General features: G+C 36.4%; 1 protein-coding gene across 3 annotated transcripts in view; it reads right to left on the minus strand.

Moving 5' to 3' along the window:
* Arap2 (ArfGAP with RhoGAP domain, ankyrin repeat and PH domain 2) overlaps window positions 1–11,966 on the minus strand; it is a 160,097-nt gene that overhangs the window by 13,334 nt on the left and 134,797 nt on the right. For all 3 annotated transcript variants that reach the window (XM_029545277.1, XM_021211156.2, XM_029545276.1), the window contains one exon: window positions 4,431–4,558. In XM_029545277.1, coding sequence (XP_029401137.1) covers window positions 4,431–4,558 — 128 coding nt within the window. The remainder of the gene's footprint in view (window positions 1–4,430; window positions 4,559–11,966) is intronic.

Below are 11,966 nucleotides of genomic sequence, written 5' to 3' on the forward strand. Positions count from 1 at the left end.
TCTTCTTCTTCTTCTTCTTCTTCTTCTTCTTCTTCTTCTTCTTCTTCTTCTTCTTCTTCTTCTTCTTCTTCTTTTCCAGTCTGAGTCAGAAAGTAACTACTTTAACTTTTCTTCCCTACATAATAATAATAATAATAATAATAATAATAATAATAATAATAATTCTCTGTGAAAGCATGTGTTTGGTGTGGTTTGCACCTAATCTGTGGTCTGACAGGGAAGCTCCGCTGTACCAGGGTATCCTAACAGGAGAATTATAGAAATGTACCACAACATTGTGCTTACACATTTTAAATTTTTGTTTAATGCAAGATACTCCAGTACAAGTGATAGAAACTCGTTTTTTCATGGTCTTGTGAGTTTTGATGTTTGGTATATTAAATTATTTAATTATTTTATTAGCCTGAGATATTTTAGATGTCAATATATGTGAAAATGAGAATTAAATATTTTTGTTGACAACTATTTTACTGAAGTTTATTTAACAAATGTCCATAATTAATAAATATAATTCATACAACATTTTTAAGAATTAGGTTGGATACAGAATTCTTTTCCTGAGCTTTATAGTGCATTCCTCTATGCTTACTTTTATATTGCGTTGAATTATTTAAAGTTTTCCTGAAGCATTGCATATCTTAATGATTGAAAAAATTTTTTCATTCTTATTCCCAAAAGTATTTGCTATTATTCTTATCTATTTTCCTTTTGAGGTAAACTATCATGTTCACATAGTTCTAAAAAAACAACTCTGAGGTTAGAAATCAATATCAGTAAGATTACGTATATTTTATCAGTGAAGTTCTATAGTTTCCTTCCTCTTAGCTTCTATTTCTTGCTAAGGGCATTTAAAACTACTTGACACATTATCTCATCTAAGTACAACTGAGAAATGATTTTGATATGACTTGCTAACTTGTTGAATTTTAAGGACCAAACATTAAAAAAAAATGCTTTTTGTGTGATCTTGAGGTCTGGCCTTTACGTACCCCTCTATAGGTTCCATCCAAGAAGCACAAAGCTGGCCATTAAGCCTGCATGCTAAAAGGTAATTCCTGGTTACCTTTGTCAGGACATTAAATCATACTCCAACTGAGGTTCACATCCTCCCTGGCAGTTTAGGTGGTTAATCCCTGCATCAGGACACCATGCTTGGCTAAGGCACTGAGGGAGGGCATCTTCATGTCTTAGAATGCCACGCCCGCCATTTAAGCTTATCACTTATATCACTATAAGGCCATGACTAGAGAGGCAACTCGGCAGCCAGGAAAAGAAATCTCTCTTGTTCAAACTCAAGTTCAAGTTCAAACTGATCATGCATAATGAAACACAAAGCTCAGAATGGAAAGTTCTAAAAAAGTAAATGTCAGTTTATAAATCTCTCTCTCTCTCTCTCTCTCTCTCTCTCTCTCTCTCTCTCTCTCTCTCTCTCTCTCTCTCTGTGTGTGTGTGTGCCTCTTCTCAGAAACTGGCAGTGTGGCTTAACTAGAAAAGCAGAAGCTGATCACTGAGCTGGCACAGCTTAGTGATTTCAGCTGTCGTGACTGTTNTCTCTCTCTCTCTCTCTCTCTCTCTCTCTCTCTCTCTCTCCCCTTCTCTCTCCCTCTCATATTTAATTCCTGGTGAATGCCTCTTAAAGTTTAACAAATTAAACTATATTTCTATATTTCAAAGAGAAGTTATTAACTAAGTCAGTTGAATAAGTGAGCTTCAAAATTATTCCTCAGGCTAAGAGGAGTTTGCTTATTAGTTCATGCAACTTTTAAGGAATACCCCTCCCCCATTTGCTTTTTTTTCACACCATTAAGAGAGTAATGGCAATATTCTTTGAAACCTCTCACCTTTTATGTAAATCAGTTCTGAGCATATTTTAATTAACATTTTCTGTGTAGGGAAAAACCTGTGAAAACCAAATCTATCTTCCCTGGTGTATTACCCTAATTTGTTGTTAATGAACATTCATAAATTATTTCTAATTAACAGTTGCTTTAAAAATACTTCTCAGTTTATAATTTCTACTTCCTTTGCAGGAAATAACTTTCTAGATGTATATAGGGCACATATATTAGTGAAAACTGTCCCAGAACCAAATTTTTACATTTAATAATTGGAGTGTAATTTAACTATTGTCACCATGATTTAAAATCCTGGGTGTTTTTATGATACTGCAGATAACCCAGCATGCCCAGTACCCATCTATACCAGATGAAAGGTTCGGCAACCTTGGGACTGGAGTTAGAGATGTTAGAGCTGGAAATCAAGTCAGGGTCCTCTGTAGGGGGTTCTGTAGTGTCTGGTTAGTTATGTGAAGTCATTGTGATTCAACCACTTCATGAAGGAATGAGTAGTGAGTGATAGTCCCCATTCCAGGGAGCTTTAAGAAAGATGAAATGAAGCTGGCCAGTGCCACATACTGTGCTGCCAGACAATACTCACACTATTGTCATTTGGGAATATTGTGGCCATCCTGCTGTTTCTTCTACTACTGATTATAATAAAGGGCCTTCTATTGGAATAAGGGCCTTGGATGGACAAAATATTCACCTTGATTATTCAAACTCTTAGGATGGCATCCAACTGAAAACACAATCCTGAACCAACATGTCACAAGTATGGAAGGTCAATGACCCAATAAACTAGAACAAGCTGTATGTCTCACTACAGGAAAGTAGGTAAAGTTAACAAGGTTATACTTTACATCACTAAATTAATCATACCTGTCAAGTCTAGCTCTGATTATCCACAGAAACAGACCTTAGTTTCAAGAAACATAAAACACACTTATATAACTCAAAACATATAGGGACTTTAGTTCTCAAAGTTTTCCTCTGCAGAGAGAACACACACAAAACAACTACGTGATACTTAGGCAGGCTTCCTTTTGCGTGTGTTCGGTGCAATAAGAAGACAAAGAAGGCTTCTTGCTAGCCACTACTTCATCTTCTTCCTCCAGGGAAATTCTACAGCTGGCTATTTTTCTCCCCAGGCCAAGCAAATCATTTCTGAGTTTTTTTCACTACAGAATGAACCAAACGGTTATGATATGACTCCATACTGATTGTGGTATTTCAACAATATGTGTTGTGACTCGCACTGCAAGTCCGTGTGGCAGTATTCTATTTATGACTATATTATTCTCCTATTCATGGACACTTATGTAAATAGAGCTGCCAATGAACATTCATTTACAAGTGCTTAGGGTCATTATTGGCTGGCAGATGAATAACTTTATTCAGAAACTGTTAAATTTTAGGATTTTACCCTTTCACAAACTATTTATGAGCATTCCAGTTACTCAACGTTGTTCTCCAAACTGGAGTTGTCACTCGTGATTTTCAGCAAAGCAAGTAGTTTTTAACATGGTACACTGATATCTTAGTATTAATTTCATGGTGACTAAATGACATTGAACACATTCAGTTTTGTGGCTCACAGGTCATTTCGAAAGCTTCTTTTCATGTAGTATCTGCTTAATCTATTGCTCAAATATTTACTGGGATGTCTTTCTTGTTGATTTCGAATGGTTCATAATATCCTGATTAGTCATGTTGCTTTTTAGATATAGTATTTTGAATATTTTTGTTCATTCTGCAACTTATGTAATCCTATTCTTAGGGGTATCTTTATAAGCATACTTTTATGATAATATATATTTATACATTTCATGTTTCAAAAATATCTCTTACACATACCCCATCTAAACATTGACATGATTAGTATATAGGACTCATACTATAATTATCACTTTCTTAAGAGAAGCAGAGATGTTACATTACTTATTCACACCACTAACTCTCAGTAGAGATGAGATCTTATGCCAAATTCAGCATTTTATACCTATATCATTTATCTAACTCTGCTTTTAAAATATCTAGTTCTCATTTCAACTTCAAATTCTTTAATAAAACTCAATACTTAAAGGGAATAACCTGTAGAAGCCAGTAAGTGTGACACTGAGGAGGATTTATTCAAATGTATAGGGAAGATGTTAACTTTCACTATAGACTCGCTTGTCTTTTTTACACCGTTCTTCATTAAATCTCCATCACTTTACCCAAAGCCTCTCTTTTGCCTTTAGAATATAACATCTTCTCTCTTAATTCTGTTGGCTATGATGCTGATTTCTATGATGGTTTGTGTTAAAGCACTGAAAGTCTCTTCAGTGATGATGTGATTTGCTTTCAAACAACAACAACAACAACAACAACAACAACAACAACAACAACAAAATCTTAGGTTCATAGGAAGGCCACAAGAATCTAGACTTAGTTACTGGGTGTTTTGTTGTAACCTCGCAGAGTCTGCAGGAAGTCACCGGCTAACTGCAGGCACTATTCTGAAGAAAGATGGTTGCTACAAGTGTCAGATGAAGACATAAATACCCATACAAAGCAATGACATATACGCACAGATCCTGCTTATCCAATTACCTTTGGATCCTTGTAAATAAAGAGATGTCCATCTCGTAAAACAACACAGCGATCTTGGAATTTATTCCCAGACAGGATTTTGGATGGTTCCTCTTTGAGTTTTAAGATGCCTTCTCTGATACTTTTCTCTGTAAAACAGAACACAACTTCTGCAAACTGGGTACATTTCCACTTATTGGGGAAGACAATAAAAACCATTTGTATTTTGAATTTTTAAATATTTATTTTTAGTTATGTGAGTTAAATACTGTGGTGTGTCTATGTGTATGTGTCTCTTTGAATGTATGCCAAATTAGTGTGGGTACCACTGAGGCCAGTAGTGGGCATTAAAGCCCCTGAAGCTAGAGTTACAGAAGACTGACAGCTGCCTACTGTGGGTGCTGGGAACTGGAATCTGAGAGCAGTAAGTTTTCTTAACCACTGAACCACCTCTCCAGCCCCATATATTTTAAAATCCCGAAGATTTTATTTTAAAAGGTAAAGTGACATTACTCCTTTTAAAACATTTACAATTTTAAAATGTACAACTTATTGACTGTGGCCATACATTGAGGTCAGAGGAATATCTGTAGTCATTTCTCACCTTCCTTGTGAGAGTTCTAGAGATCAAACTCAGACCCTTAGGATTGGTGACAAGAGTCTTTACTTCCTGAGCCACCATGGTAGCCTCAAGATCATATTTCTAAATGTTGGTGACATGGTGAAATGAATATATAGTGATATACGATATTAAATAAAATATAGTAATATAGCACTAAGATGAGATCCACTTCCACTTATCCACAGGTTTTTGTTGTGGCTTATCAAGAAGCCTGCAATCCTTAAATCCCTTCATAGCATATATATATATATATATGAATATTATATATATATAATATATATATATATATTATATATATATAATATTCATATATATATATTCATATATATATATGAATAATATATATATAATATTCATATATATATATCAGCAAGAAGTTATAGATGGTAGAATACAAATAATTTCAACTAGATTATGACTCATACTCCTCTTTTTGCTGTGATTTTCTTAAGTCTACTACTAATAATGGTTTTAACCATTGAAGTGTAAACTTGTCAAAAGCTTTTATATTTAGACTGCTTAATTCTAAGATGAAAGCATTCTAAAGGCATCTGTCATGTACAACAATATAAATATACAAACACACACAGATACTTATTCATATGATGATTTGATTCTTTTGAGTAAAATTTTATTGTGGTAAATTAGAATAAATTTATATTAGAATATGATACAACAATATGAAGTTATATATTCTGGAAGACTGCAAAAGGCTAAATTTAGATTTTCCTTGTGATGCAGATGCAGAAACTTAATAGGAAGAGAATGAAGTAAAAGATGGTCTTAGAATGATAGCTCTGCTGAGGTCTAAATAGCAACTTAAATGAAGTTTCATTCTCTTTATCTCAATGTTTCAACTTTAATCCCTAAGGAAGAAATTAAATTATTATTATCTTTCTTTTCAAGTTAATTAACTTACAGCTACAATCCCCATGACACTAAGTGATTCTCAGCAATGAAAGGCTGTTCCTGAACAAACACAGGTTGAGTTTTAAGCAGCGGCAAGAAATACTTAACACCATGTGCTTCTATAGAAGTACATTATATAAAAAGTACTTGTATAAAACCACATTATCTCATTACCTTAAATGAGCAGTAATTAAATGCGGTATGGCTGTAACATTGATTCCTCCTTATAACTACATTTTTAGTAGGACAGCTGAGGCTATTAAAAGTCTTATAGGGCATATATTGTACAATAAGGTTCTAAAGTTAGCAAGTGATGGGCAGATGATTTCTAACACCATCAAACACACGCTTATACCATAAAATAAGGAAGAAACTATCATAGGATCAATACAATCCAAGGCAAACACACCCTTATACCTAGGAATGAAGGGCAGCTACTAAGGAGATAGAGAGTGATGGGGAAATAGGCCAGGGACTTTGGGAAGAAGAGATACTTAGCAAATGATATTTTAGTGAAACTCCTTAAAATTGCTATAGCATGTTCTGGGCCAACTTTGTTTTTTTGTTTTTTGTTTTATTTTTTTAAATGTTATAACATTAGCTATCTGTTACTTAGAGAAAATGTGCAGGGACCCCAATGCAGAAGTTAGGTCTGAAAGAGCTGAAGGGGTTTGCAACCCCACAGGAAGTACCCCAACCAGACCTTCCCCCCATTCCCCCCCTCCAAGCTCCCAGGGACTCAACCACCAACCAAAGAGTACACATGGAGAAACCCATGGCTCCAGCCACATATGTAGCAGTAGATGACCTTGTTGGGGATCAAAGGGAGGGATGCCCTTGGTCCTATTTAGGCTTGATGACACAGGGTAGGAGGATGCTAGGGCACTGCGGCAGGAGTGGGTGAGTGGGTGGGTGGGTGGATAGGGAGCACCCACATAGAGGCAGGGGGAGCAAGGAAGGGATAGGGGGTTTGTGGAGGGGAAACTGGGAAGGGGAGTTACACTTGAAATGCAAATAAATAATCAATAAAAATGGAAAAAGAAGAGAAAATGTGGTTGCATCTGTTTAATCTTGTTCTCAGAGCACTGATATCTCCTTGCTCACTAAGGATTTTTAAAACTGTAAGAATGGGAAAATGATCTTTCTTTTCATTCCTTCAGTGCTTGCAAGAATGACTTTTTTCTTAAGTGAAAGGTTTTTTTTTTTTCTAATAACTTGTCATTGAAATCACATTGGCTTTGCTTACACTATTTTTCCTTAGATTCACATTGTTGGGTGTAGTGGATATCACAAATGGCATCATAATTCTATAGTATCACAAATGGCCTAATAACGCTATAGTAGGTGGTCACTCTTATTTAAGACACATTGGCCAGTGCATACACACAGGAGTCTGAATACATAGCTCATCCCTAATCTATCACATAATATAAAAGACATTAAGAAAGTCAGGGTACTGAAAGACATATTCATTGCTGAAAACCATTACTTAAGAAACCAACTTTTTAAAATGTCTAGAGCCAGTTTAAAAGAAGACAATTTCAACTTGTAATACATGTACAAATAACTATAATAAAAGATGTTACTCTGCCTTAAAAATCTGAGTTTCAGTCAAACTCTTCGAAAACATTAATGGAACATCCATGGAATAAAAAGTAACATTTTTAAAGCTGTTTATTATTCCTATTTGGAGCCCCAAATACAAGTACTAATAGAAAATGCTTTAATCAAAATGCTTACTTATGGTATTTCTCTAGCATCCCATTCACTTTGTGGGATATAGATTAATTCAAGGAAGAATGAATGTACACTTGTAAATCCTCTTGTAAATGAAGTAGGGGCAATTTGAAAGTAGGGATTTCTTTATTGGCTTCCACACTTGTAAGATGAATGAAGGAAATACTAACATGAAATACTAACAGGAAATAGTTGCTAACATTCTACTCAGAAAGAATGTTTCAATCAATTGTCTGATAAACAAACAAACAAAAAAGAATGAAATTAATGAAAAATCAGCTTCTACGGTACAGGCTAATCACTGAACTATCATCTATATCTACTAGCAGGGGAAACATCAGTTTTTTAAAAAATGCATAAACACTTCAATGTATCAACCACTCCAGGCTTGGCCTCATGTTCAGGAGTAGTTGACCAATATATAATGAACTACATGGCATGCACGTGTGTGTGTGTGTGTGTGCGCGCACACATGCACATATGTGCTTTTATTTCATATATAATAGTTTCATGGTTTTTTTTTAAAGAGGGACAAAGATTGTTTTGTTTTCTTATTGGTTTCTTGGGTTTTTATTTGTTTTTTTGAGAGCTGCTGGATAGAGAATGGGAAAGAATCTGAAGGACTTAGGGAAGGGGGAGAAAAACATCAGGACATATTTAATTTAAAAGTTATTTTAAATAATAAAAAGTATAATAAGAAGTGCCACCATAGGAATGCTTTCTCTCCTCTGGGTTCCTCAATGATTACAGGGGATGTTGAGAGAGACCTGGACACAGTCACTGACTCCAACCCATCAGGAGGGGACATCGGACTATCGGAGGCCCTATGCTGTTCCTCTGATACCCAGTTCCTTAGCAGTGTTGTAGATAGCAGATCACAGCACAGATTTTCTCATGTTTTCTTAATCAACTAAATCTGTACCATCCCATATTTTTTTGCATAATTGAACAGCCATGAAGGGTACACCTGCTTAGGAGATCCCATCTCAATTTGCATAAAACCTTGCTTTCTATCACAGTACTTTAACTTTTAATTCCTTGCATTTTTATGAATATATGACCAGGAGATTAGCAATCAATCAACAGCTAAGATATTGCATGCTGGTATAAATTTTAAGAAACCGTATATATAGACAATGAGACAACATTAGAAGAATATTATTACTGAAAGGATAATATTGGTTATAAAAGAAAATGTATTTCTATTGAAAACAAGGGAATGGCCAGATATATGCCATAATATTAAAAGGAGGTAATTCACAAGGAAAATGCTTTTCTTTGACATTTAAATTTTTGAGGGGGGTCTAGAAATAGAACATGGTCTTGCAAATTCTTAGAAGATTTATTGCTAAATCTACAAAGCTAGCTCAAGCTTTCTCTAACATATTTGCCCTGCTTCACTTTTTAAAAGAATCACAAACAGCCAAAAGATTCTCTACAGATGTTCTAAATTGACACCACTGTCATCTAATCTAGAATATAAATCATACAGACCTACTCTGTGCTTTTCAGACTCATTAGCAGAATCCAGAAACTAAATACCAGAATCTTTCACTCTCACACTCTCCCATGTTGTGACTCTCACACAACTACAGATATCCCTAGATGTCTAGAGGGTGTGTGTGTGCATGCGTGCATGTGTGTATGTGTATGAGTGGGGGAGTATCATGAACTTCTCTAGCTGAGAAAACTGGTCTGTCACATGGATGTCTGTGGCATTCTCATGATCAGGTGTGAGCAGGATGGGGCTCAAAGGAACAGGTAAAAGGATTTGAAATATGATAAATGTTGTAGAAGGCTACATTTCTTTACTAAAAATGGTATGTGTTTGCTTATTTAGCTGACTGAAAGAAAGGATGCATTTGATAAAAGTAATCAGAGATGGAATAAAACAAAAAAGACAGTACTATGAAATTAAAATTATCATAGTAAACTTTGGTAAAATTCACTCACTGACTGACGACAGTTGCACTGAGCATGCCCACAGCATTTCAGAGCTCTTGCACAACCCCCCTTTCTTATTTTAATTTTTAAAATGTTTAAATGGTAGTCCAATTTATTTTCAACACGGGATAAGTTATATTCTCTAATTTTCACTTGTAAAATAGAATAACATGAAAACTGACACAGACTTGTAAAAGAAACAACAACAACAACAACAAAACAAAAACTGAGCATTACAAAGAGCCTAGGGCAGAACCTAGTGTTAGTATGAGGTTAACTGGACACAGGAGTATAAGCTGCACTTAATTTCTTATCTTTATGCTCATAGCTAAGTTCAGCGCTCAAGCCTCATCAAAGAAGTTTCCTTTTGCAGTAGGTGCCAATTAATAGAGATCGACAATAGGTCACTGTATAGAGAAGAAGAGACTGCGGTGTGTGTAGCTCCAAATGAGACTCCCAAACTACACTCCTTCCTCTCAAGGCTCAGGGATCAGTAGCAGAGCAGAACAGAAAGACAGTAAGTGGATGTCTGCAGCAAAACAGTATTTTCTGGACATGAAAATGCATTTGCACACATACAAGCATAGCAGGCACTACATGGCTAAGACTTGCAAAAGAGACAAACCAGACAAAAATCCCAGAGTGGATGAGGGAGGAGCTCATGAAGTCCCACCTGTGTCTGAGGAGCTATTGGGATAGAGAGTCAGTTTCAGGGAAGCAGGTCTTCAGAGTCTAGCCACAAGGCAGTGGATGCTCCCACATCTAAATATATACAGGCAGCATTAAATGGATTCACTGGATTAACAGAGCGTGGTGGGCAGAGGGAAGCAGAGAGAGAGGAATGGACATGCTGACATCTTCGGAGGGTTAGGCCACTGTCACTATGGATGGGAGTGTGGTAGCCAGGAGCCATGTTGCTGGAGCCTGAGAGCTACATTCTGGTGTGCTGGCAGTACACCAGAAGAGAGAAGACTTGGCCTGAATGGACATTTGAAATCTCAAAGCCTATTCCCAGTGACACAACTCCTCCAACAAGGCTCCTCCTCCTAATTATTTCCAAACATTTGCCAATTCTAAGCAAGCCTAAAACATACTCTCACTCAAACCGACCTAAGTGGTGAGAAGGAGGACGAGGTGAGTGGGAGGAAAGGGTAGAGGGACCTGAGCTAATGTACTATATTCGTGTTTAAATAGTAAATCAATTATTTTTAAAAGTGTAAATGACCTCTGGTATGTAGGGCTTGGTTGATTGTATGTGAATAATAAGTAACATTAGATATTATTGACATTCTGTATTAAAGTAATAGGCAAGTTCATATTAACAGACCTCAATGTGTATAACTGGAGATTGTTTTATAGGTAAAACCAGTGGAAATGCTGCTCTAAGCTGTCAATTAATGACAACACAACAGAAGAAAAGTTTCAAAAGCAAGCTTCTGACATCTGTGCTGAGAGAACATTGTCTATGATTTTTTCTTTCTTTCTTTCTTTCTTTCTTTCTTTCTTTCTTTCTTTCTTTCTTTCTTTCTTTCTTTCTTTCTTTCAAGATATTTTCTTTATATACATTTCAAATGCTATCCAGAAAGTTCCCTATACCCTCCCCCTGCCCTGCTCTCCTACCCACCTACTCCTACTTCTTGGCCCTGGCATTCCCCTGTGCTGGGTCATATAAAGTTTGCAAGACCAAGGGGCCTCTCTTCCCAGTGATGGCCGATTAGGCCATCTTCTGCTACATATGCAGCTAGAGACATGAGCTCAGGGGGTACTGGTTAGTTCATATTGTTGTTCCACCTATAGGGTTGTACACCCCTTCAGCTCCTTGGGTAATTTTTCTAGCTCCTCCATTGGGGGCCCTGTGTTCCATCCTATAGATGACTGTGAGCATCCACTTCTGTGTTTGCCATGCACTGGCATAGCCTCACACGAAACAGCTATATCAGGGTCCTTTCAGCAAAACCTTGCTGGCATATGCAATAGTGTCTGTGTTTGGTGGCTGATGATGGGATGGATCCCTGGGTAGGGTAGTCTCTGGATGGTCCAACCTTTCGTCTTAGCTCCAAACTTTGTCTCTGTAACTCCTTCATGATTTTCTTTGCTAGCCGAACTCCTGTTGATCTCTGCAGGGTGGTTCCATTCTTTCGTGTTAAATGGTATGTCATTGCTTTTGTGCTTATTTGATTTCTAATGTCTTCAAAATAACATCGAGACTTATACCACACACACAGTCTCAGAGGCTAGTTAGCTTGTGGTTCTCAAATGGCCAGAAATGCCAATGTTATTAAAGAAGACTCACTGTAATACAAAAACTGGAACACACATAAGCACAAACTACCCTCAGAAATACA

Source organism: Mus pahari, chromosome 13 (assembly GCF_900095145.1).
Source record: "Mus pahari chromosome 13, PAHARI_EIJ_v1.1, whole genome shotgun sequence".
Classification (NCBI taxonomy): Eukaryota; Metazoa; Chordata; class Mammalia; order Rodentia; family Muridae; genus Mus; species Mus pahari.